General features: G+C 43.2%; 1 protein-coding gene across 1 annotated transcript in view; it reads right to left on the bottom strand.

The window, feature by feature from the left end:
* Window positions 1-2,025: 2,025 nt before the first annotated feature.
* Window positions 2,026-25,505, bottom strand: part of mastl (microtubule associated serine/threonine kinase-like) — a 54,649-nt gene continuing 31,169 nt past the window's right edge. Inside the window, 3 exon segments of the mRNA XM_055652008.1 lie at window positions 2,026-3,107; window positions 6,860-6,961; window positions 10,245-10,358. Coding sequence (XP_055507983.1) covers window positions 2,950-3,107; window positions 6,860-6,961; window positions 10,245-10,358 — 374 coding nt within the window. The 3' untranslated portion in view covers window positions 2,026-2,949.

The following is a 25,505-nucleotide window of genomic DNA, read 5'->3' as shown; positions in this document are numbered from 1 at the left end:
ACAGGTTTAAACACACATCAGCAGTCACTGTCTCCAGACTGCTACTGTACCGCGCAGAAGGAGAAGAAGGCGTTATTATAATTGGTAACTAAGGCGTGGCTAGTGGTATTGAGGTAGCTATATTATTGGTTACATGCATAAACCATCTACAGATGGGTTATCTATGGCTCCTTGAAAAGGAACCACAAAATCGGGAATCAGAAGAACTGTGATGCCATTGCTATTAATCAAATGTCCAATGACCAATTAGAAAAGCCGGTACTAGCAAACCTAGCAAACCATCTGAAGAGATGTTGAAAGAAGAATTGAAGTTCATGGATGTTATGAACTATTCAGTGAAAACTGATGGACACTGTTGTGAGAACTTACCTTTCAAACAAGAAAGTGTTAATCTGCCAAATAATCGTAGTATAGCAGAGCAACGCACCCAGACTTTCAAACAAAAGTTTGGTGAGAAGAGTAAAATTCATGAAAGAAGAATCTCTTTGAAGAATAACTTCTACAAGGATGATTGCTTAAAATCTAGGCCTACTGAGCAGGAAGCAATTCTACCAGTAGAACATCTGACTTCTCTTTGCAATAAGGGAGGATTTATACTTTCGAAGTGGGACAGCGACAATTATGAAGACATTCCACTAGATGACAGATCCAAAGAAACCAGAGTTGGACTTGGACAGACACGATCTGCCAATGGAGAGAGCATTGGGAGTTACTAATGTGGTGCAACTGAAATACGTTGACTCAGAAGAAAATTCTGCGAATGAAGTTTCCAGAGAACTGACAGTGAACCGTTTCTTAAGCGAAAAGAAATGGATCAATGAATTAAAATCTCTGCAAGCCAGACAGAGAATGGCCAAAGCTTGGGCTGGGATCTGAAATCTCTGCTAAAGATTCAGACATTAAATCAAACTTAACGGTGAACTTTATTGTTAAAGATCCTGTTATTCTTTTGAAGGATTTTCATATTTCAACATTGCTGTTACAACACATCAATGAGTTGATCGGACATGGAGGAAGACGTTTCATGCTCTCAAAGCTTTGGACTATTATCTTTTGGACTACATACTGGGTACCATGCCTTATTTTAAGGGAGTGGTATGCACGATATGACTGAATTAAACCACTGTTGTAATAAGATTAATAACTAAGTTGTGCTTACTTCTAGAAGGCGAAAGTGAAGATGGAAGAGCCAGAAGAATTGTGATTGCAGATTTATAGTGCATGCTATTTTTTCGTTAATATAGTGGTTTAGTATCCCCGCTTGTCACGCGGGAGACTGGGGTTTGATTTCCCGACGAGGAGCTACAGGGTTTTAGTCCCTAACCTTTTGATTTTGATGTATGTTAAGCCTTTATGGCCACTTTTTTGATGTGTATTAGTAATTGCCTCATTATGTATTCGGAACAATTAGGGGCCGGTATGTAGTGGCCATTTGGCCTGTTTTGCATGTCATTGTGGATGGCATGTGCCTTTAAATTTTAGACTGCCCGTTATAATGTGGGTGGGATTTATGACGTGTCTTTGGGCGTGTTTGCAGCTTAACTGCTTGCGCAGAAGTTTAGTTTTTAGATTCGTTTTGGAGAGACGATGGAGAAGGTTAATCCTTCGACCATGTCGAGCATGTCATTGCATGTCATTGTTACGGAGACACGAGGAGCTTTCTAATATCTGAAGTAATGAGCTGGAGTTCGAAGAAGATTGCCGTAACAAGTCGGAAAAACCTTGGATGTATCTTACTGTTTTCTATCTACAATAAAGAAAATATTCATTAAAAGACTGTGTGCTGAAGCTTTATGAATGGAGAAGCTCTGAAGGTCTCTGAGGCAGCTTGCATGCGTACCGAAGATATTCCCCTTATCCATTCTCATCCAATTAGTGGCTAAGGTGCTAATTACCTGAAAGATATGAAAAATCTGCTGCTACACACAGTACTTTAGTGACAAAATTATAAATACCAAGGTAAATGTTCAAACAACAGGCATCATTTCAAACTTGCTCCTAAGGTTTACAGAAATCCCAATGACACCCATTAATATATTTTTTTATTTGAATCACCATAGGTTACATAATCTTACAAAAAGGTCCATTGGAGTAGATTGTATAAATATGTTATCAAAAATGATATCAGTAATTGGCAACGGTCATTTGCTAATCTGTATATTCATAATTAATTAAATAGGACAAGAGGAAGCACTCACGGATGCACTTTGTGATCACTATTGGCCAAATGTATTATCTAGGAACTTTGGAGAAAGATTTAAAGCAGCCGACAGGCAAACAAACATTAATTGGAATGTAGAAATTAGCAGCTTTAATTCTCATTTGAGGGGCTTCAGGCCAGCTAATGCACGGAGCAGTTAACTCCATCCTTTAACATTTATTCAGCAAGATTACTGATGAGTGACTGACCTATCAATGAATAGTTCTGACAACATTTTCAATTGGACCAGATGCACAAATTAATAAAAACATACATTTTTTGGACATACCCATACGAACATAAATTAAAACAACATCATCTGTATGTAAAATTAGCAGTATTTAGTTGTCAATCATAGATATAAAGTGCATCTGCAAGATTTTGGGGGGGGGGGGGGGGGGGGGGGGTAAAGGAAGAGGGTATACGCTGGAGAGATTTTGGAGAGGATCTGAAAGACTTGTCAGTCTGGTACACAATGACCAAAATTGTCTGGCTGTATGGAAAATTGCTTTGAATAAATGTCAAGAAATAAGCCGACAAAGAATTAGTCTTTATAAATAATGGCTTTCAAAATAATCTAGATCATTTTGAATAAATCAGTCGAAAATTTAAATGATAAATGTAACAAAAGATAAATCTTACTCTTACCAAAACAATAATTACTATTAGGTTTAGTATCAATTTTATATTCAAGTGTGTGCATTTTGCTCTCACTCCCACGTGCCATCTAGATTTACCCAATGGGTGTGCTACAAGCTGAAACCTGACACAGTAAGGTGTTGTGCATTATTCCTGGCTTCAAAATACGTAGTATCTGTTTCATCGTCTGGTTGTGGGACAAAGGGCATGGCACAATTCTGCAAATTGTCCCAGTCGATATTGTGGAAAAGTGAATGCTTCTTGAGGTCTGAAAGAAAATTAAAAACGTGTCACTCACTTATTTCACTGAGATGAAATTCCATTATATAGAACAGTGGAGTAAAAGAACAGGCCATGGTTGGATGAGTGGCAGGAGAATTGAATACCAACATGTAGAGCTGCAAAAACAAGCAACTCTTTTGATTAGCAAGCCATTCACCCCAAACCATTCCTTCTTTCCACCTATTGTGCAACTCAGCCACGGTGCATATCTTGTTCAAGATTATTACTGTTACTCATCTTGATTACTGGAAGGACACATGAACCAATGTGTGTGAACTCGCACAAGCCACTGGAGCCCTGTTCCACTCAGTAGGCTACGATGGCCAGGGCCAAGTAGTTCATATGTCTCAGGCACTCTTCTTGAATTCTATTATGGGAAGTGCTCATTAATCAGGTATTATACATTTAAAAGGCATTATACAAGCTGTTTTGCAAAAAAAAAAGTAACATTTCCATAGACTGCAGACACTATGATCCTTCATTATTCAAAGTGAAGAAATAGCATTCAGGATGATATTGTGAACCTCATGCCTGTGCTTCAGGAGGAAGCAGAGCATTGTGTAAGCAGCAGAAGAGCACACAGCTTCACAAACGGATCAGCCCGTTGGTCACAACAAACCCCAACTGTGGAAGGGTCAGCGTGTCCTGAATTAGCCACATCAAAACTCTAGTGGAAATAAGTCATCCTTGATCCAGAGGGGTCTGTCTCAGAACAAACCCATAGTCCATGTTACTGAGGATGACTAGGACAGCAGATGCGTAATCATTCCTAACAGTATCACCCCTCACTCCATCCCAGAGAACAATCTGGTGAACCTCCATTACACCCTCTAGCACAACTATCCTGACCTGAAAATATGAACACACATTGGCATTTCTTTACTGTCACCAACCCCAAATCCTAGAAATCTTTACCCAGCTCAATATGGTTCAAGGACAGAAGTTTTCCAGGGATTCCCACATCCCCAAAATTATATAAATAGCAGTATTTTCAATTCCATCAGTAATAGGTTGGACAGAGCCCAGCATGGCCTTATGAACCCGAAATCAGGTTTGACAGATTTGTTAACATTTGTAAGATTTCAAGGAGAATAGGTAAAGGGGAAATGAGGGACATATTCAGAAGGTCTTTGGATTGTTGCCAAAGCTCTCTTGGGAAGAAAATTCCAAAGATTAGCCTGAAGATTCTTTTCATCTCAGTCCCAACTGCTGACTCCTTATTTGAGACCACCCCAGCCTGGGAAAACATATCCCTGCATCAACTTTGTTAAAGCCCATTGGAACCATGCTTGTTTTAAAGAGATCGTACAAACTCCGTACAGACAGCACCCGTAGTCAGAATTGACTGAGAATGCAAGATTAGTCTGCTTAATCTTTCCTCATAGCATAATCCCGAAAATGCATCCTAAGAATCAAATTGTTGAACCTTCATTCAACTTTCTGAATCACAAGTATATCTTTTCTCTGATAAATAGACCAAGATCTGGGGATCTCACCTGGGCCCAATGTATTTACAATAGGATTTATAGACAAGTGTAAAGGCATCCTCTTCTAATTAAGCCACGTATTCTCTACCTGCAGTTTGACTTTCAGGTTGCATACAAGAACCAAGTTCTCTACATACCAATACCTTTCAATCTCACAATTAAAAAATCTTTAGGTCCTTTATGTTTCCTCCACCAAAGTGAATCAATTCACAAACTTTTTATTCAATGCCATGTCCATGCCCATCTTCTTAGCCCACCTACAATTCCTGAAGTCATTTTGTATCTTTCATGTAGCTCTCATTACAAACCAGTTAGCTTTAATATATTTATTTAGTATATCATGGGTACACGGTGTGAAGAGCTGGGGCATAGCATCAATGCCTACAGTATTCTGATAATCACTTCTCCCAAGCCAATACTGACTCTTTTACTCCTGCACTCCATCTTATTTTTATTAATCGATCCCCAAAACTCTAATTTTGGTTAATAAACTTATGTGGCACAAATCTCTACCCAAGATTCAGCGAGTGTATTCAAGGCAGGTCAAAGTTTTGGACGTTAATTGAATCAAGTGCCTTGGTTTGGAACAAAGTGTTGTCAGGATAAAAGATCAGCCACTGAATGACTGCTTGGCCTAATTGTTCTATTTCTTATGTTCTTATAACCTTTTTACTGTGTCTAGAAATCTTATGTTCTTTGAGTTAAATAGCATAAGCATTACTCTTGCATTTCCTGAATTGGTGTATACAAGTTTGGATCTATATGATTTCTCAACTATTAAAAAGGACATGTACAATCATGTCTTGAAGACACAAGGGACTGCACATGCTGGAATCCTGAGAAACACACAAAGTGCTAGAGGAGGTAAGTGGGTCAAGCTACATCAGGACAGGGAATGGACATGCAACATTTTGGGCCGGGACCTTCACACAAACTGAATGACCCCGATTCAAAACGTTGCCTGTCCATTGTTTGTTACTGTGTTCCTCCAACAATTACAATCATGTCCAACTGACTTTGCTCTATATTCAGAAAAAAATACCAGATTAATAGAAAAACGTGCTTTTGGACTTTACAACTCATTTTCATTATGCCCATCGAAACATGCTGCAAATTTGATAGATTTTATACCATCGGCAAATAAATACACTTCTTCCCCTGGGCATTATATATAATATTCCTTCTCTCCAGAGATGCTGCCTGTCCCACTGAGTTACTCCAGTATTTTGTGTCTATTTAATGTTAAATACTGTTACCATCATTACATCTTTGGCTAGAAAAACTGAGCAATTTTTCAAAAATATTTAGCACCTCGGACTTCCAATTAATGTTTATTCTAACACTTAAGTTAAGTATTTTAACTTGTACAAATAATATTTCAAATTAAGTCAAGGTGCCCCATTTTGCTAAGAAGTGAATCAAGGATTGAGTGAAATATGCAAATTAATTTTTTTGAATAGCCAATATTTGATTGACTATAACATTTGTCTACCATTTGACGAAAGAGGAAGCCAGATTGATCTCACTAAGGTGTATTGACAAATGGCCGATGCCTTTAATATGTAAAATACCTTGCACCAAATGTCTGATGTCTTTGAGGTGTGCAAGTGACGAGAGAGGAAGCCAGATTGATTTAACTAAGGGGTATTGACAAATGGCCGATGCCTTTGATATGTAAAGTCCTTGTACCATATGACAAGATGCCTTTGATGTGACGCATCCTGTAGTAACCTTTATTTTCTGTACCTTTGCGGAATGTGCTAAGGTGGCAAAAAAACATTATATAATACGATGTAATTCTGTTGTTAAGGGAAGTGGAATGAGGACAGTGAAGTGTCTGTATTGCTCACTTGACTGTGATTCCTGCCACTTCCATCGGCCGATAATAAGTAAAGTTTTGAACTGGTCTACCAAACGTATTTTGTCTGCTAATTAAGAAGCGAACCTGTTTGATTGTTATAAAAATAACTTTTTCATTGAATGGACAACAGATAGGGAGAGAAATTGAGTGGAGTTCAAGAATCAATCATAATCTGATAAATGGTGGAACAAGACTCCTCGTATTTCTTGTGTTTTAATGCTCAAGGTAGTAAGTGGCAGTAGCCTCACTGCAACTAAACTTTGATAATACAAACCAATTTGATTCTTCAAAATATCCAGCATCTCATTTCTGATATTTCTTTAACTGTGAAATAATGACAATACGACCAATGAAATCTCATCAATTGTTCCAGTTCCCTTAAATTCAAACCTTTTAATCCAGCTCTTTTGAAACATTCAATAGTCAATAGAATCTCAATTGCATCTTGGGAATCTTTGGACAATTGTTCTTCACCTTCTGGCCACGGGATATCTGTAGAAATAAGCTCATAATTAACAATATTTCATTAAAAAAATTTAAAATTATAAAAACTTTTCCAAGCACTTCATATGGTCAGTAAACAAAATTTGGCAAAACAAAAAGATACTTAAAACTAATCTCTTTTCACTTAAAGGATATCCTTCGAGGTGAAAAGAATGGTCAGAAAATTTGTCTTTCAAGAGGAAATGATGAAGTCGGGTTCATTAGGGAAATGGTTATTGGTGGTGGATGAACTGGTTCCGGAAGAGATTTCCAGAGCTTAGAACCACTGTATCTGAAACATACACAATGATGGAACTATAAGAGGCTAAATTGTAGCAGCATAGGATATTGGATGATTGTAGATCTGGATGCATGATATTAAGGGGCAAAGGATTAGATGAAAAGAAGGATGAGAATAAACTTGAGTGGTGGTGTGACTGGGATCCAATGCAGGTCAACAAGATAGGTAAACGGAACAGTGTGGCATAGAATTGATATGGCAGAGTTTTGGATCACCTTATGTATGATCAAAATGTAATATTGAAAATTAGCTGGGAAAAGAGTGTGAAAAAGTAAAGATACAACAGAAGTGTCCTCTTGCTGTAAATAGCTGCTCTCCACCATCAGTACTTTAAGGAAAATTCACTAGTCTGAAACATTAACCACGTTTTTCTCTCATCAGTAAACATTTTGGAAATATTAAAATTTCAGGATTTCAACCTTCAAATATTTTGTCTTTACGGAATGGTTCAAGACTAACTCTAGATTTTAGTACACAATTGAAGTGGTATTTTGGTACGGAAAAAGTATTATCCTTCACTGTAAATGCTATTTTTTTTGCCTGCATTGGTGATGGGAGCAAAATATCCCATTTAAAAGAAAGAACTGTTGTTCCTTGTGAGCAATCTCTGCACAAAATGCTTAGTCTAAAGGTATACCTAATAATGAGCTTTCGGCCTCAGCTAATAAAATGCTAGGCTATAGACTCTTGTTAGATTTTTCAGGCTCCATAACAGTGAAACGACACTGACTTTTCAAACTGCTGTGCCATCAGTGGCGAGCCTCAAGTAGCTCATTGCTTTGGATCACTTGAACATGTTACAGAGAATTTTGCCCGAACAGTCTGTGACCCATAGCGCTATGTTTAAAGCGCATAGCGCTGTGGCCAGTAGTGCTATATTTAGAACCCATAGAGCTGCAGCCGACATGAGCTTTGTTTTAATCCCCACGCGCTAAGCTGACAGCGCTTTGTTTAAACCTCTGCGCGCCAAGTCTGTAGCGCTGTGTGTATTGCTTTACGCACCAGTCTGCGGCCTAGCGCTTTGTTTCCAGTGGGGGGGGGGGGGGGGGGGGGGGGGGGGGGGGGGGGGGGCTTGCTCGGATGCAGCCCCCTGTCATTGGTTGCAGTTTGAATTGGCCAGGACTTACCAGCCGTTATTTCAACAGCTGATTCCTGCCTGTATAAAGGCCATATAGTTAGTTCATGTACGAGGGGGGTTCGTTGACAGGCTGAGTGGCAATCAGCACGGCAGAAGGAGGCAGAGAGAGAGGGAGTTGTGCTGCTGTAAAACGGACCCCGCGCATCCCGAGACAAGTATTGTTTTTGTTCTCTCTTGCCAATAAATCTGATTTGTAACTAAACAGAGGAGTGTGCCTTTTTTCTGTTCTACTCGCCTTCCCTTGTAACAATACATTACATCATAAGAACATTACATTATTAGGACTCTATTACTTGGAGCGCAGGAGGATGGGTGATTTTACAGAGGTGGATAAAATTGTGAGAGGAATAGATCAGGTAAACGCACAGAATAGGGGAATATAGAACCAGAGGACATAGGTTTAAGGTGAAGGGGAAAAGATTTAATAAGTATCTGAGAGGTAACTTTTTCCACGTGTATGGGTGTATGGAACGAGCTGCTGGAGGAGGTAGTTGAACCAGGTCCTATCACAATATATAAGAAACATTTCGACATGTACATGGATAGGACATGTTTAGAGGGATATTGGTAAAACGCATGTAGGTGGGACTAGTGTAGATGAGGCAAGTTGGGCCGAAGGTCCAATTTCCATTTTGTAAGGCGATCTATACATAACTAAAACGCTGATCCTGTGCTCTTTCAGTTTGCATGGTCTTTCTAATTGCGCAAAAACGGTACGCGATAGCGCTACGATTTTTCGCCACCTTACCATTCCCCTGTGCTGCAAGTTTTGTTCCGTTCGATGGTATACTTTAAAAGTTATTAAGGTTTAAAAATCTTTAAAACCGCGCATCCGCAGATTGGTCTCCTCTTCTGTCAGTCTGCGCTGCGGTGATTGGTCTCCACTCCTGTCAGTCAACACCGCGGCCGGAACAGCGGTGCCCCTTCCTGCACTGTGGCCTCTCCCACCTCACTCACAAACTCCTCTCTCCCCTCCTCACAGTAACTTGTCTACCGTCTCCCCCATGACAGGCAGCGGCTGTGGGGGATTCAATGGAGGCCCTGGTCCTGTCTCTCTCTCACTCACCCCTCTCCCCCGCTCACCCTCTACGGCAATGGCGGTCCTGTCTACCCGTCCCCCCGGGTGAATGGCTGCGACTGTCCATCTCCTCTGCTGCGGTAACTCACCCTCACGGAGATCTCCTCCACCAGCTCACCGAAACCCGTGGTGCCCACCATGACGAACACCAACTCCAAGTTATGAAGGGTTAAAAATCGAAAAAACGCCCCTTCCGGAACCCGCTATCTATAACGCAGGCAGGAGAATAAAAAGCTGAAGAGGTGGAGTGCGTTGAGCAGCTCGCAGAGACTGTGCAGCTCGCGGAGAGTGTGCAGCCCATGGACTGCTTCTGCGGTGACCAGCCAGAAGCTGTTGAGTTGACCCAGAAGCCTCCGAGTTAAGAGTGGGACCGGGATCAGGATCTGCTGCATGAGGCCGAAATCTGAAGGTGTGGGGTGAGCGGAGTGCGAGCTGCATCTGCTACGACCACCCCCCTTTTCCCACGCCCCCTTCCCCCACATCCCACCCCTCCCCTCCCCCACACCTCCCTCTCCTACTTGCCCTCCCCTGAGTGGTGGAATATTGCTTTGGGAGAATGGGTTGCGTTGAGGGGACCAGGCCTCCCGTGTGACTGGGACCCAACGGGTCCACTTAGAACTCAATGTTATAGAATCACTACGTGAGAATTTTACACACTCTTTGCATAAATGTATATACATACTGTATTGCATAAATATTATGTGACGATATTACATATTGTTTGCTCGTTTACCTTTATTTGAAGATTAGCAAAAAGCACCAAAAAAGGATTTACCTCTGTTCAAGATATTCTGAAAGACTTGTTGAGGTGTTTCATCATTGAAGGGAGGAATGCCCGTAAGAAACTCAAATAAACAGACTCCAAGAGCCCACCAATCCACTGCTGGACCTAGGTCATCAAAGAAGAAAGATTATATCCCTCTCCAAATAAACACAAATGGTAGGTCAAAATATTACATTTGATGAAAATCTGAAACATGATGACAAAAATAAACTTAATATCCTCTCCACAGTTACTCTATCAAGACACCTCAGTCTGAAGAATGATCTCGACCCAAAACATCACCCATTCCTACTCTCCAGAGATGCTGCCTGGCCCGCCGGGTTACTCCAACTTTGTGTCTATCTTCGGTTTAAACCACCTAGAGGCTGCATACTCTCTCCTCTCCTCCACTCACTCTACACCAATGGCTGCATCTCCAGACAGCTCTGTCAAGCTTCTCAAGTTTGCGGACGACTCAACCCTGATTGGACTGATCCAGGATGGGGAGGAATCTGCGTACAGACAGGAAGTGTCACAGCTGGCGTCCTGGTGCCGTAGCAACAACCTAGAGCTCAATGCTCTTAAGACAGTGGAATTGACTGTAGACTTTAGGAGAGCTCCCCCTCCCCTCACCATCAACAACACCACAGTCACATCTGTGGAGTCTTTTAAGTTCCTGGGAACCATCATCTCCAAGGACCTTAAGTGGGGGGCTACCATCGACTCCACAGTCAAAAACGTACAACATAGGATGTACTTCCTACGGCAGCTGAGGAAGCACAATCAGCCACAGGCAATGATGGTCCAAATCTACACGGCCATCGTAGAGTCTGTTCTCACCTTCTCCATCATGGTCTGGTTTGGCTCAGCCACCAAGCACGACACCTGGAGGCTGCAGCGAATCGCCCGATCAGCAGAGAAGGTTATTGGCTGCAACCTTCCCTCCATTGATGAACTGTACACTGCAAGGGCCAGGAAGCAATCAGGCAAGATCATCTCTGACCCCTCTCACCTTGTCCACAAACTCTTTGAATCACTTCCCTTTGGAAGGCCACTCCGGATTGTCAAAGCTGCCACAGCCAGGCATACAAACAGTTTTTATCCACGAGTAGTTGCTCTACGCAACAGCCAAAAATCTGTAGCCTCCCTTTGATCTGGTATTTTGTTGGTTCACATGCTTGATCAATGGTGTTTTATCATTAATGTTTTAATATTATTAATGTTTAGTGTTTTCTGAGTCATTCGTAACTGTCACTGTATATCATGTTGTTACTTGTGGGCGGAGCACCAAGGCAAAATCCTTGTATATGAATACTTGGCCAATAAACTTACTTACTTATCTGCAGTTCCTTGTTAGACACCTCAGGCTCTTCTGTTTTAATCAAGACTCCTCTTACCTTCTAAGATATGCCTAATATTGGTGTCCATGTGTATGATGGAAATGGAGGAACAATGCAAAAGTGCAGAGCCTTGATATACAAAGTATTCAAGTACATCGCTTGGGGAGAATATTTTTAAATGTGAGCTCTTTACAAGTGCTGTAAAGAGCAAATTACTCTTGAGCAGAATAAAGAATGTAAATGTAGGAGCCATTACGCTTTAGTCAGTATTATTATCATTACTTTTTTTTTGTTTTAATTTTTATCTGCCTGTACGTTTGTAGGTGGGATTTGATACGTAGTAGGGGCGTGTTCTTTTGTTAGAGGAGCCTGGCGCAGACTCTCAGATTAGAAGTTTCAGTTTTGTGTCGGAGAATGAGGGGAAATAGTTGTTTACCATGATCTGGATGTAGTACGCTGAAAAGCTCTAGGTAGAGCATCACTCAGCACTGGAAAATTTTACAAGCCAATTAACCTACATACCTGTACGTCTTTGGAGTGTGGGAGGAAACCGAAGATCTCAGAGAAAACCAAAGAAGATCACGGGGAGAACGTACAATCTCCATACAAGCAGCACCCGTAGCCGGGATCGAACCGGGGTCTCTGGCGCTGCATTTTGCTGTAAGGCAGCAACACTACCGCTGTGCCACCGTGACTGCGACACAAACGTTACAAGTCAAGAGAGTTTATTGTTATGTGTCCCAGATAGGACAATTAAATTCTTGCTAGCTACAGCACAACAGAGAATTGTAAGCATAAATACAGAAGTTTGGTTGGTCTATATAGCATAGACCGTATATATACACACACACACATAAATAAACAGATAAAGTGCAATAGGCTGTTATAGTTCAGAGTTTGTTTGATGGTGAGTTTAATAGCCTGATGGCTGTGGGGAAGTTGTTCCTGAACTTGGATGTACCAGATTTCAGGCTCCAGTACCTTCTTACCTGATGGCAGCAGAGAGACGAGTGTGTAGCCAGGTATGGATCCTTGAAGATGTCGGCAACCTTTTTGAGGCAGCAACTGCGATAGACCCCTTCGATGGTGGGGAGATCAGAGCTGGACTGGGCAGTGGTCACAACTTTCTGCATTCTTTTCCGCTCCTGGATGCTCAAGTTACCGAACCAAGCCAAAATGCAACCAGTCAGTATGTTCTCTACTGTGCACCTATAGAAGTTCGAGAGAGTCCTCTTTGGCATACCGAATCTCTGTAATCTTCTCAGGAAGTTGAGGCGCTGATGTGCTTTCTTTATGATTGCATCAGTGTGCTGGGACCAAGAAAGATCTTCGGAAATATGCACGCCCAGGAATTTGAAGTTCTTGACCCTTTCCACCATCGTCCCGTTGATATAGACGGGATTGTGGGTCCCTATCCTACCCCTTCCAAAGTCCACAATCAGTTCCTTGGTTTTGCTGGTGTTGAGAGCCAGGTTATTGTGCTGGCACCATTTGGTCAGTCAGTCGATCTCACTTCTATACTCTGACTCGTCACCATCAGTGATACGTCCCACAACAGATGTGTAGTTGCGAACTTGATGATGGAGTTTGCACTAAGTCCAGCTACACAGTGATGAGTATTGAGTGAGTACAGCAGGGAGCTGAGCAGGCAGCCTTGAGGTGCTCTCGTGCTGATTGTTATCAAGGATGACACATTTCCACCAAAACGGTCAGACTGTGGTCTGTGGATAAGGAAGTCGAGGGTCCAATTGCACAGGGATGCGCAGGGACCCAGATCTGAGAGCTTGGCAACCAGCTTGGAGGAGATGATGGTGTTAAATGCCGAGCTGTAGTCAATGAATAACAGCCTGACATATGAGTTTCTGTTGTCCAAGTGGTCCACAGCGGAGTGGAGAGCCAGTGAGATCGCATCCACCGTTGATCTGTTGTGGCGGTAAGCGAACTGCAGTGGGTCGAGGTTCTTGTCGAGGTAGGAGTTGATATGCGCCATAATCAACTTCATCACCACAGACATTAGTGCCACTGGTCGATAGTCATTGAGGCACATCACCTTGCGCTTCTTGGGCACCTGTATTATTGGTGCCCTTTTAAAACAGGTGGGAACCTCAGACGTGAGATGACATAAGAAGCTTTTACGTGATTTATATGATGTGAATGGAACAGTGATTAAGAACAGAAAGTTATGAGTTATTTCTTCGTTTTGTATTACTTCAATAAAAAAGCAATTAATCAAGAAACTATGTCTGGAAGATTAATCTTTGCTGTCTTATGTGTAGGTATGTTACAAAACTTACCTTCAGCGGCGCTGGATAATTTAATTGCTAGAGTGAATTAAAAATCATCTTCTAAAGCTGTGAACGCCAATAATGGGACGGATCTCACGTACGGGACAAAGCAAGGTACGCCGTTTATTTTTACATAAAAAAGTGCTTAAGATGCCTTTTATCAAAATTTCACATTGCGAGAAGGTGACTTGGGCCCCATCTGAACCGGCAGTATTTTTCCTGCCGACATGGGGTTCAAATTCACAGCAACCGCAACGTTCCAAACGATCGCGTTCCACAAAATCCCACTCGCAAGATGATTTAAATGGCCATTAATTTACACGTATTAAACACTAAATTCCTTCCATTTGTCCTATAAATTCATGACAATAAGAATTAAAAATCATGTTATATTGTGAATTCTTGTGTGAATGTTATTTGGACACAGGCTATTTAAAAATGTTAACCTTTTCTTAAGAAATGAATAGATGTTTAGATCTAGTAATTGAATTTTGTAATTAGCTACAATTAGGTAACTAACCATTTATATGCTTTAATTTCAGGTCATCCAAGTAAGATTGTTTCATATTTGTTTCCGAATCCTTCAATCTATAATAACTGAAAATTTCATTCAGTCTCTTAATTTTTAAGAAAGTTATGGGCTTTTGACTGTCCTTGATCACAGCTTTTGAGTTAAGTCAATGGAAAAGCAATAGGGAACAAGATGCTAATTTCCGAGTATGAAAATGGCCATAACTTTTTTTAATACTGAAGATATGAAAGTGAATTAGGTGTCAAATTAAACTTCTTTTTATGCTTTATCTGATGGGATAAATTGCAGACTCGATTTTGTAAATCCCAAAATTTTGTAACATTGCTATTATGTGTGTCGTGAGTGCTTTAGGCTATACCTTCAAATTATCTCATATAATTAATGCCCATCGAAGTTGGACTTTGAGAAGGTTGTAAAAACTGCCATTATAAAAAGCATAAAACTGATACAGGTGCACAACCTTTTATCCGGAGTTCCGGAAACCGAAAAACTCCGAAAACCAGCCATTTTTTCCAGGATGTCGTCTACACACCAAAGCTCGCGTTTGGTGCCAAACCTGACCCGAAACGACCCACGGTCAACCCAGGTCTGTACTACTGTAGCGGCTGCCTCCTCCCCGGAGACCGGGTAGACACTTAAACATCTGTAAATCATTGCTTAAATGTTAGTCAGTTAGTTTGGAGGGCTTTTATGTGAGGGGGGGGGTGAGGGGGTAAACTTTAATTCTTAGTCCCCTACCTGGTCGGAGAGGCGGGGAGCAGTCAATGCCTTACCGGATTGCCGTGCAGTAAGCTCCGCAGCGCTGTGGCCGCCTACTCCCAGCTGGGGCTGCGGGCGGCGCCGATTGTAGCTCCGACCCGGGCAACTCTACCCCTGGCTGCGAGGCGCTCCAAATCCAGCGCCGCCCACAGCCCCAGCTCCATGAATGTTGGGAGTCAGCGGCGTCGCAGCGCTGGGATACCAGCGGGAAGCGGGCAATGCCTTATCGGGTCGCCGTGCGGTAAGCTCCGGGGCGCTGTGGCCGCCGACTCCCAACATTCGCGGGACTGCGGGCGTCCGGCAGTGGGCGGCGCTGGATTTGGAGCACCTCGCAGCCAGGGGTAGAGTTGCCGGGGTCGGAGCTACAACCGGCACCGCCCGCGGCCGGACGGAGCCCCCAGCTCCGCGATGTTGGGAGTCGCCGACCAGGTAGGGGACTAAGAATTAAAGTTTCCCCCTTCAAACCCCCCCCCACCCACCCACCACATAAAATCCCTCCAAACTAACTGACTAACATTTATGCAATGATTCCCCGGTCTCCGGGGAGGAGGCAGCCACTCCAGACTTTTCAAGCCGCCTATCTAATCTACGCTAAAAATCTTCCATTCAGAAATCCGAAAATGTCCGAAATCCGACAAGTGTCTGGTCCCAAGGCTTTCGGATAAAAGGTTGTGCACCCGTACTACCAGGAAGAGTAGTAGGCAAAGTTAATTCAACAGTGAACTGAAGAAGCTGTACCTTTGCCAGAGATTACAGTCTGAATCTTGAGAGGAAGAACTGACACAGTTGACACCTGGATCATTAGAGGAAGAGAAGACTTCATTGACCGAGAGAGCCGTGAGTAACCATATAACCATATAACAATTACAGCACGGAAACAGGCCATCTCGGCCCTACAAGTCCGTGCTGAACAATTATTTTCCCTTAGTCCCACCTTCCTGCACTCTTACCAAAACCCTCCATTCCCTTCTCATCCATATGCCTATCCAATTTATTTTTAAATGATACCATCAAACCTGCCTCCACCACTTCCACTGGAAGCTCATTCCACACCGCTACCACTCTGAGTAAAGAAGTTCCCCCTCATGTTGCCCCTAAACTTCTGTCCCTTAATTCTGAAGTCATGTCCTCTTGTTTGAATCTTCCCTATTCTCAAAGAGAAAAGCTTGTCCACATCAACTCTGTCTATCCCTCTCATCATTTTAAAGACCTCTATCAAGTCCCCCCTTAACCTTCTGCGCTCCAGAGAATAAAGACCTAACTTATTCAACCTTTCTCTGTAATTTAGTTGTTGAAACCCAGGCAACATTCTAGTAAATCTCCTCTGTACTCTCTCTATTTTGTTGACATCCTTCCTATAATTGGGCGACCAAAATTGTACACCATACTCCAGATTTGGTCTCACCAATGCCTTGTACAATTTTAACATTACATCCCAGTTTCTATACTCAATGCTCTGATTTATAAAGGCTAGCATACCAAAAGCTTTCTTTACCACCCTATCTATATGAGATTCCACCTTCAAGGAACTATGCACGGTTATTCCCAGATCCCTCTGTTCAACTGTATTCTTCAATTCCCTACCATTTACCATGTACGTCCTATTTTGATTTGTTCTGCCAAGGTGTAGCACCTCACATTTATCAGCTCCATCTGCCATCTTTCAGCCCATTCTTCCAAATGGCCTACATCACGCTGTAGACTTTGGAAATCCTCTTCATTATCCACAACACCCCCTATCTTGGTATAACTCCAAACCATCCAGCCCATTTACAGAATGTGTTTCCCAGTCTATGTGTGGAAAGTTGAAATCTCCCACAATCACCACCTTGTGCTTGCTACTAACAGCTGCTATCTCCTTACATATTTGCTCTTCCAATTCTCGATCCCCATTTGGCGGTCTATAACACACCCCTATATGTGATGCTACACCTTTCCCACTTCTCAGTTCCACCCAAATAGCCTCCCTAGATGAGCCCTCCAATCTATCCTGCCAGTAGATCGATTGCTTGCCGTATTTAAAAACTGCCAGAAGTTAAAGTTTAAAAGCCTGTGGGATATATTTTCTACAGTCAGAAGGAATGCAGCTTAAAGCTTGTTTATCTTTAGTTGAAGATTAGTCAGCTAACGTAGAGCGAACGGCCTTGAAATTAATTGGAAGTTTGGGATTTCTACGATAAGGCGAGCTTAGAGGGTAAATATTTACAAGATTCTGGCTAAGAAAACCTTTGAAATAATGATTGTTTTGAAGAAGCAGTACAGGCTGTTTTTTAAACTTGTATAACGATCTGGCAGAAAACACCAACCCACGGACAGGTGAATACGAAGAGATGCCACAAGAGGGAGCTGTGGAGCCAGAAGAGAGAAGATTATGGAAAGAGAGAAACCAAGCGCACTGAAAAACAAAGAGTAGCCTACCTGGAAAGAAACAAATGATGGAAGCAGATAGCCAAGAAAATTGAAATCCAGAAGAAACTAATGGAATCAGATGAGAGCGCGGAGATGGTGCAATCTAATCTGGAACAAGTATTCAGCCTCAGCCACGAGGATGGAGAAAAGCAAAACTCATTGCTGGGTTTACAACTGCCTGCGGGAGAACTCGAAAGGCACACCCAGTGGTTCCAAGAAAGAGTGGAATTTTTTATATGATTTTGTAGAGTATGTGAAGAAGTGGTTACTTGAAATCTTTCGCAACCTACAGTTGGATGTTCTATGCAACAAGTGCTATGAAACAAGGAGAAGAAATTGGACCACAGGATAGTATTTCAAACGTCTCAACACGAAGATCTGGACGAAAATCTGGTTCTGTAGCCAGTTCAACGACATGGGTGTCTGCTCAAATGGAAGCCAAAGCTGATTAGCTGCTCTCTCGCTAGAAGCTGCCACCTTGGAGAAAAAATATGAGATTGAGGAACAAGTAGAACAGCTGAAAAGGCAAGAAGAATAGCTAAAGAGAGAGGCTGAGGAACAAAGTGAATAGTTAGAGAGAGGCTGAGGCATGAAAGAGGCAGTTGAGGAAGGAGAAGGAACGACTGGAAATAGCCACGAGGCTGGCAGTTGCCAGAGCAAGGAGGGAGATATTGGAAGGCCAAACAAGATGCGACACGAGAATATCTCAGAAGGAGAGTTCCTTAATCCAAGAAGGAGCTGCTAAACTGGGAGTAACAGCTAAATCGAACCCATAGCCAAAGCCAGTTTGGTCTCGCGACTCAGAGCTAACATTGAGTGGGTGGGCAGTCGGCAAAACTTCATTTCAGCAACAAGGAGCTAGAACGAAGCAAACAACTTTAACTTTTGGGCTGTCTGTTAAAGCTCGTAATAAGCCAGCGACCCAGCATTCTTCTCAGAGGCCCAATACACAGGCTTGTACAAGCCAAGATTTTCAGAGGCCTGTTCATCATCCATCTGCGCCCAGCCAGGGATCTCAAAGTGGATTCTATGAATTAGTGAGGAATCAAATGAGAATCAGCGAGCTCCCAACTCAACAAATTCTCTCTTCCACCTTACTCCCAATGGAAATTCCCCAAGTGTGATGGTGATCCTTTGCAATATGAAACCTTCATAATAGCATTTCAAAAAGGAGTGGAAATAAACTACTAATGAAAGAGATCGCTTACGATTTCTGGAGCACTACACAAGCGGATATGCAAAGCAGCTTGTAATAAGTTGTCAAAATTTACCTGCCAAGGAGGTCTATCAAATGGCAAGAAAATTGCTTTAAGAACATTTCGGTGATGAACAGAAGATTGCTAATGCATACATGAAGAAAGCCTATGTTTGGACAGCTATCAAGGCAGAAGATGTGAAGGCATTGCATGAGTTCGCGATATTTATTGGAAGTTGTTATAGCTTGATGAGAAATCTCGACCACATGGCAGAAATGAATGTTGTTAGTGATATGAGAATTATCATTCTAAAATTGGTCTAAAAGCTTAGAGATAAGTGGAGGGATAGAGCAGGTCTGATACTGGAAGTAGAGTAATGAGAAGCCATGATCTGGTGAGTTTCATGGAAAGGGAAGTATGGTTAATGTCAAATCTGCACCATGGGAATATTCAAGATTCTAAAACAGCAACTGTTAAAGGTTCTACCTTTACTAAAACACAAGGAAGATCAGGACCTTAGGAAAGCAGTTTTGCTAACGCTATAATACCTGTAGAAACGACAGGAGGAATGAATGGAGATGCACCTACTATTGAGCAAATCTGTTTGTCATGTGATGAGGTTGGTCACACCATAAGGGTGTCGAAAATTCAAGAAGGAATATAAAGAAAAAGGTACACAAAAATGCTGGAGAAACTCAGCGGGTGCAGCAGCATCTATGGAGCGAAGGAAATAGGCAACATTTCGGGCCAAAACCCTTCTTCCGACATATAAAGAAAAGATGGACTTCTTAAAGGAGAAGGGAATCTGCTTTGGATGTTTGAAGAAAGGACACATGGTTACAGACTGCAAGAGTCGTATAACTTGTAGTAAGTGCAATCAAGATCATCCTGAATTATTTCACACTGAACAGAAGAATACGGAAAGAAGCCGGAGCAAATAGAACAGAAGGAAAAGCCAGCTACTAGTGATGCTGTTACCTCACCTCAAATAAATGCACATATTGGGGCCGGGGTAGAAACCTGTATTTTCTCCATTTTACCAGTAAAGGTAAGGAACGGCCAGGGGAATACAGTGTTGCAAACATATGTATTTTTGGATCACGGGAGCTCGGCTACCTTTTGCGCAGTAAGCTTGAGGAGAAGGCTTGACATTACAGGAGAAAGGACTAAGATTTTCTTGTGTACCATGAATGAGGAGAAATGTTGCAATAGTCATCATATTACTGGTATGGAAATATCTAGTCTGGATGAAGACAATTTTACATAAATCTGTTTCTCATCTAAATATACCCAAGCAAGAAGACTTGAAACAATGGCCTTAGTTGGTCAATTCTGGTATCAACCTACTAATCAGAACAAATGATTCGAAGGCATTGGAACCTAAAGAGTTTGTCAGCAGTCAAGGGGACAGACCATTTGCTGTAAGAACCCTATTCGGATGGGTTATCTATGGCTCTTTGAGAAGGAACAACAGAAGCAGGAACCAGAATAACCACCCTGCTGCTGCTGTCAATCAAAGATCTACTGTTAAATTAGAGCTGCTATTGATCAAGCAATACAATCATGACTTCAGTGAAAGTACCAGTAAGGAATCAGAAGAAATGTCCAGAGAAGAGTTAAAGTTCCTGGATATTATGTAAAGATGATAGACGGACACTATTGTCTAGACTTGCTTTTTAAACAGGAAAGTGTTAGTCTGCTGAATAATTGTCGCATTGCAGAGCAGTGCACCCAGAATCTGAAAAGCAAATTTGCCAAGAATACAAAATTTAAAGATGAATATACATCTTTCCTAAAGAAAATAATTGACAATGATGTTGAAATGGTACCAACAGACCAGCTGAATCAAAGTGTTGGAGAGATTTGGTATATTGCACACCATGTGGTGTATCACTCAAAGAAAGGGACCTTGAGACCTTTGACTGTGCTGTAGCCTTCAAAAGAACATCACTTAACTGTCAACTACTGCAAGGTCCAGACCAGGGGTGGGGAACCTACGGCCTTAAGGCGGCATGCGGCCTTCTAGGCCATTAGTTTGCGGATGACACTATGCTGGGGGGGCAGTGTTAGCTGTGAGGAGGATGCTAGGAGACTGCAAGGTGACTTGGATAGGCTGGGTGAGTGGGCAAATGTTTGGCAGATGCAGTATAATGTGGATAAATGTGAGGTTATCCATTTTGGTGGCAAAAACGGGAAAGCAGACTATTATCTAAATGGTGGCCGATTAGGAAAGGGGTAGATGCAGCCAGACCTGGGTGTCATGGTACACCAGTCATTGAAGGTAGGCATGCAGGTGCAGCAGGCAGTAAAGAAAGCGAATGGTATGTTGGCTTTCATAGCAAGAGGATTTGAGTATAGGAGCAGGGAGGTTCTACTGCAGTTGTACAGGGTCTTGGTGAGACCACACCTGGAGTATTGCGTGCAGTTTTGGTCTCCAAATCTGAGGAAGGACATTATTGCCATAGAGGGAGTGCAGAGAAGGTTCACCAGACTGATTCCTGGGATGTCAGGACTGTCTTATGAAGAAAGACTGGATAGACTTGGTTTATACTCTCTAGAATTTAGGAGATTGAGCGGGGATCTTATAGAAACTTACAAAATTCTTAAGGGGTTGGACAGGCTAGATGCAGGAAGATTGTTCCCGATGTTGGGGAAGTCCAGGACAAGGGGTCACAGCTTAAGGATAAGGGGGAAATCCTTTAAAACCGAGATGAGGAGAACTTTTTTCACACAGAGAGTGGTGAATCTCTGGAACTCTCTGCCACAGAGGGTAGTTGAGGCCAGTTCATTGGCTATATTTAAGAGGGAGTTAGATGTGGCCCTTGTGGCCAAGGGGATCAGAGGGTATGGAGAGAAGGCAGGTACGGGATACTGAGTTGGATGATCAGCCATGATCATATTGAATGGCGGTGCAGGCTCGAAGGGCCGAATGGCCTACTCCTGCACCTAATTTCTATGTTTCTATGTTTCTATTACGTGCGGCCTTTTGAATGAATCCAAATTTTGCAGAACAAATCCTTTTATTTTTATTAATATGTTTTTGTTCGTCTTTTATTATGTTTATTTTAATCTTAAAATGAACGTATTCAAAACACCAAAGAGAAAAAGAAGATTCAATGAAATTAGCATTTTTGATAGATCTTTTTTGGAAATGGTAGACAAGAATATTTGCCTCTAATCCAACAATGACAACGATGGTCAAGGGTTAGAAGAAATGTTATTCCAGGTGATATCGTTTTGGTGGTTGATTCTACTGCACCACGAGGTTCTTGGTTGATGGGAAAGATACTGGAGATCCTGCCAGACGTTAAGGGTTTGGTGCGTACAGTATGACTTCAGACTAAGACCAATAACCAAGATATGTCTGCTTCTAGAAGGTGAAGATGGAAGAATCGCTAAAGAAGTCTGAATGCTAATGTATAATGCTTATTACTCCCGCCGGTAGGCAGCGCGACTCTGGTCAGCAGCGGCCTCTGCAGCCTGTCCGCGTTTTTATTATTTTTTGTCTGTGTTTTTATGTAGTTTTTGTTATTTTTTGTTGGGGTGTGTGTGTGGGGGGGGCGGGGGTGGGGTGGGAGGGGGGGGGGGGGGAACTTTTGAATCTCTCCCTGCACTGGAGACCCGACCTTTTTCTCGTCGGGTCTCAGTTGTCGTTGGGGCCGCAACGAGGAGCGGCCTCCAACAGGAAGAAGCCGGGGACTCTGGTGCTGCGACTCACCGTCGCGGAGCTGGCCGAGACCGGAGCGGGTGGAGCGGTGGAGGAGCACTGCCGCTGCTGCTGCTGCTGCTGCTGCTGCTGCTGCTACCGGAGAGTCGGAGGCTGCTACTGCGGGTCTGCGGACGGCGGCACCGGGAGCCCGCGGATCCCTGGAGGGAGACCGCTTTTCAGGGCTCCTGCAACGGCGACTTCTCCCGCCCGAGTTGCGGGGTCGAAGAGCTCCTGGAGCGGGGCCTAACACCACTGCCCCGTGCGGCTTGGAATGGCCGCGGGACTCTGCGAGCGCACACCGGGGTCTTTAACACCAAGACCCGGTGTGCGACCTCGCACCACCCGGCGTGGCTTTAATGGCTGCGGGACAATCGCCATCGCCAGCCGGGGGCTTTGACATCGGGGGGGAGAGAGTGCAGTGGAGAGATAAGTTTTTTTGGCCTTCCATCACAGCTATGTGATGGATGTTTATGTAAAATGTAATTATGTTGTGTCTGGGGTCTATTTGTGTGTAATGTATGGCTGCAGAAACGGCATTTCATTTGGACCTCCAGGAGTCCAAATGACAATTAAATAGACTATTGATATTGACTATTGATTTTGTTTTTTTGAGATATGCCAAGCTTTTATAGCTCCATTTTTAATGTTTATTGGTAATTGCCTCATTATACACTCAGAACAATTTGGGGCCGGTATGTATGAGCCATTAAGCTTAAGTCAGAATTATTATCATAGACAATAAGTGCAGGAGTAGACCATTCGGCCCTTCGAGCCAGCACCGCCATTTAATGTGATAATGGCTGATCATCCCCCAATCAGTACCCCGTTCCTGCCTTCTCCCCATATCCCCTGACTCTGCTATCTTTAAGAGCCCCATCTTGCTCTCTCTTGAAAGTATCCAGAGAACGGGCCTCCACCGCCCACTGAGGCAGAGAATTCCACAAACTCACAACTCTCCGTGAGAAAAAGTGTTTCCTCGTCACCGTTCTAAATGGCTTACCCCTTATTCTTAAACTGTGGCCCCTGGTTCTGGACTCCCCCAACATCAGGAACATATTTCCTGCCTCAAGCATGTACAAACCCTTAATAATCTTATGCGTTTCAATAAGATTCCTTCTCATCCTTCTAAACTCCAGAGTATACAAGCCCAGCCACTCCATTCTCTCAGCATATGACAGTTCTGCCATCCCAGGAATTAACCTTGTAAACCTACGCTGCACTCCCTCAATAGCAAGAATGTCCTTCCTCAAATTAGGGAATCATGTCTGATATTTTTAGTTTTAGTTTTTATCTGCCTGTACTGTTGTAGGTGGGATTTGATACTGGTGTGTTCTTTTGTTAGAGGAGTCTGGCGCAGGCTCTCAGATTAGAAATTTCAGTTTGGTGTCAGAGAACGAGGGGAAATAGTTTTTTACCATGATCACGACACACACGTTACGAGACAACATATCTTTATAAGAAGTTATGTGATTTATATGATGTGAATGGAACAGCGATTAACAACAGAAAGTTATGCTGTTTCTTTGTTTTGTATTACTTCAATAAAACAATTAATCAAGAAACAAAGTCTGAAAGATTCATCTTTGCTGTCATACGTGTCTTGTGTGCGTTAGGCTATACCTTCAAATCATCTCAGATAATTAATGGCCATCGAAGTTGGACTTCGAGAATGTTGTTAAAAACTGCCATTATAGTAGAATTAAATGTTAAATGTTTAAAATATGAAATACATTTTGCAACCCGGCTATAATACCATCACTAATAAAGTTCTGAAAAGAGCTGATAACTGTGACATTGATAATTTTAATGGTTCAGATTTATTGCAGCAAAACTGAAACAACAGTACATTGCCTCAAAATGGTCTAGCGAGCAAAGTACTGCAGCCAACAGTAATGTCCTTCACATTCTTAATTAGCTAAATTACTTTTAGGCCCATAAACTCTTCCTTGAAAATATCATTCCTTTGACGCAGACAATTGTGCACGCCCCAACCCTAATGTCTGCTCGGAATGCTAAATCCTTCCTCTGCACAGAACCACATACACAGTGTGTCCTTACTGAAACTCTGATCTTCATCCTCTCTGGTTTATTTCAAAATATGATACAGGTGCACAACCTTTTATCCGGTGTTCTGGAAACCGAAAAACTCCGAAAACCGGCCATTTTTTCCAGATGTCGTCTGCACACCAAAGCTCACGTTTGGCGCCAAACTTGACCCGTAACGACCCACGGTCAACCCAGGTCTGTACTACTGTAGCGGCTGCCTCCTCCCCGGAGACCGGGAGACGCTTAAACATCTGTAAATCATTGCTTAAATGTTAGTCAGTTAGTTTGGAGGGCTTTTATGTGAAGGGGGAGAGAAGGGGTAAACTTTAATTCTTAGTCCCCTACCTGGTCGGAGAGGCGGGGAGCGGTCAATGCCTTACCGGGTCGCCGTGCAGTAAGCTCCGCAGCGCTGTGGCCGGTGGGGCTGCGGGCGGCGCCGTTTGTAGCTCCGACCCCGGCAACTCTACCCCTGGCTGCGAGGCGCTCCAAATCCAGCGCGGCCCGCGGCCGGACGCCACAGCTCCGCGAATGTCGGGAGTCGGCGGCGTCGCAGCGCTGGGACACCAGCGGGGAGCGGGCAATGCCTTACCGGGTCGCCGTGCGGCAAGCTCCGGAGCGCTGTGGCCGCCGACTCCCAACATTCGCGGAGCGTCGCTGGATTTGGAGCCGCGCAGCCAGGGGTAGAGTTGCCGGGGTCGGAGCTCCAACCGGCGCCGCCCGCGGCCGGATGGAGCCCCCAGCTCCGCGAGGTTGGGAGTCGCCGACCAGGTAGGGGACTAAGAATTAAAGTTTCCCCCTTCACCCCTACTCCACCACCACCACCACATAAAATCCCTCCAAACTAACTGACTAACATTTATGCAATGATTCTCCCGGTCTCCGGGGAGGAGGCAGCTGCTCCAGACTTTTCAAGCCGCCCGCGCTACCTACCTAATCTACGCTAAAAATCTTCCATTCGGAAATCCGAAAATGTCCGAAATCCGACAAGTGTCTGGTC

Source organism: Leucoraja erinacea, chromosome 2 (genome assembly GCF_028641065.1).
Source record: "Leucoraja erinacea ecotype New England chromosome 2, Leri_hhj_1, whole genome shotgun sequence".
In the NCBI taxonomy this organism is placed as follows: Eukaryota; Metazoa; Chordata; class Chondrichthyes; order Rajiformes; family Rajidae; genus Leucoraja; species Leucoraja erinaceus.
This window is presented reverse-complemented; position numbering and strand designations above follow the sequence as displayed.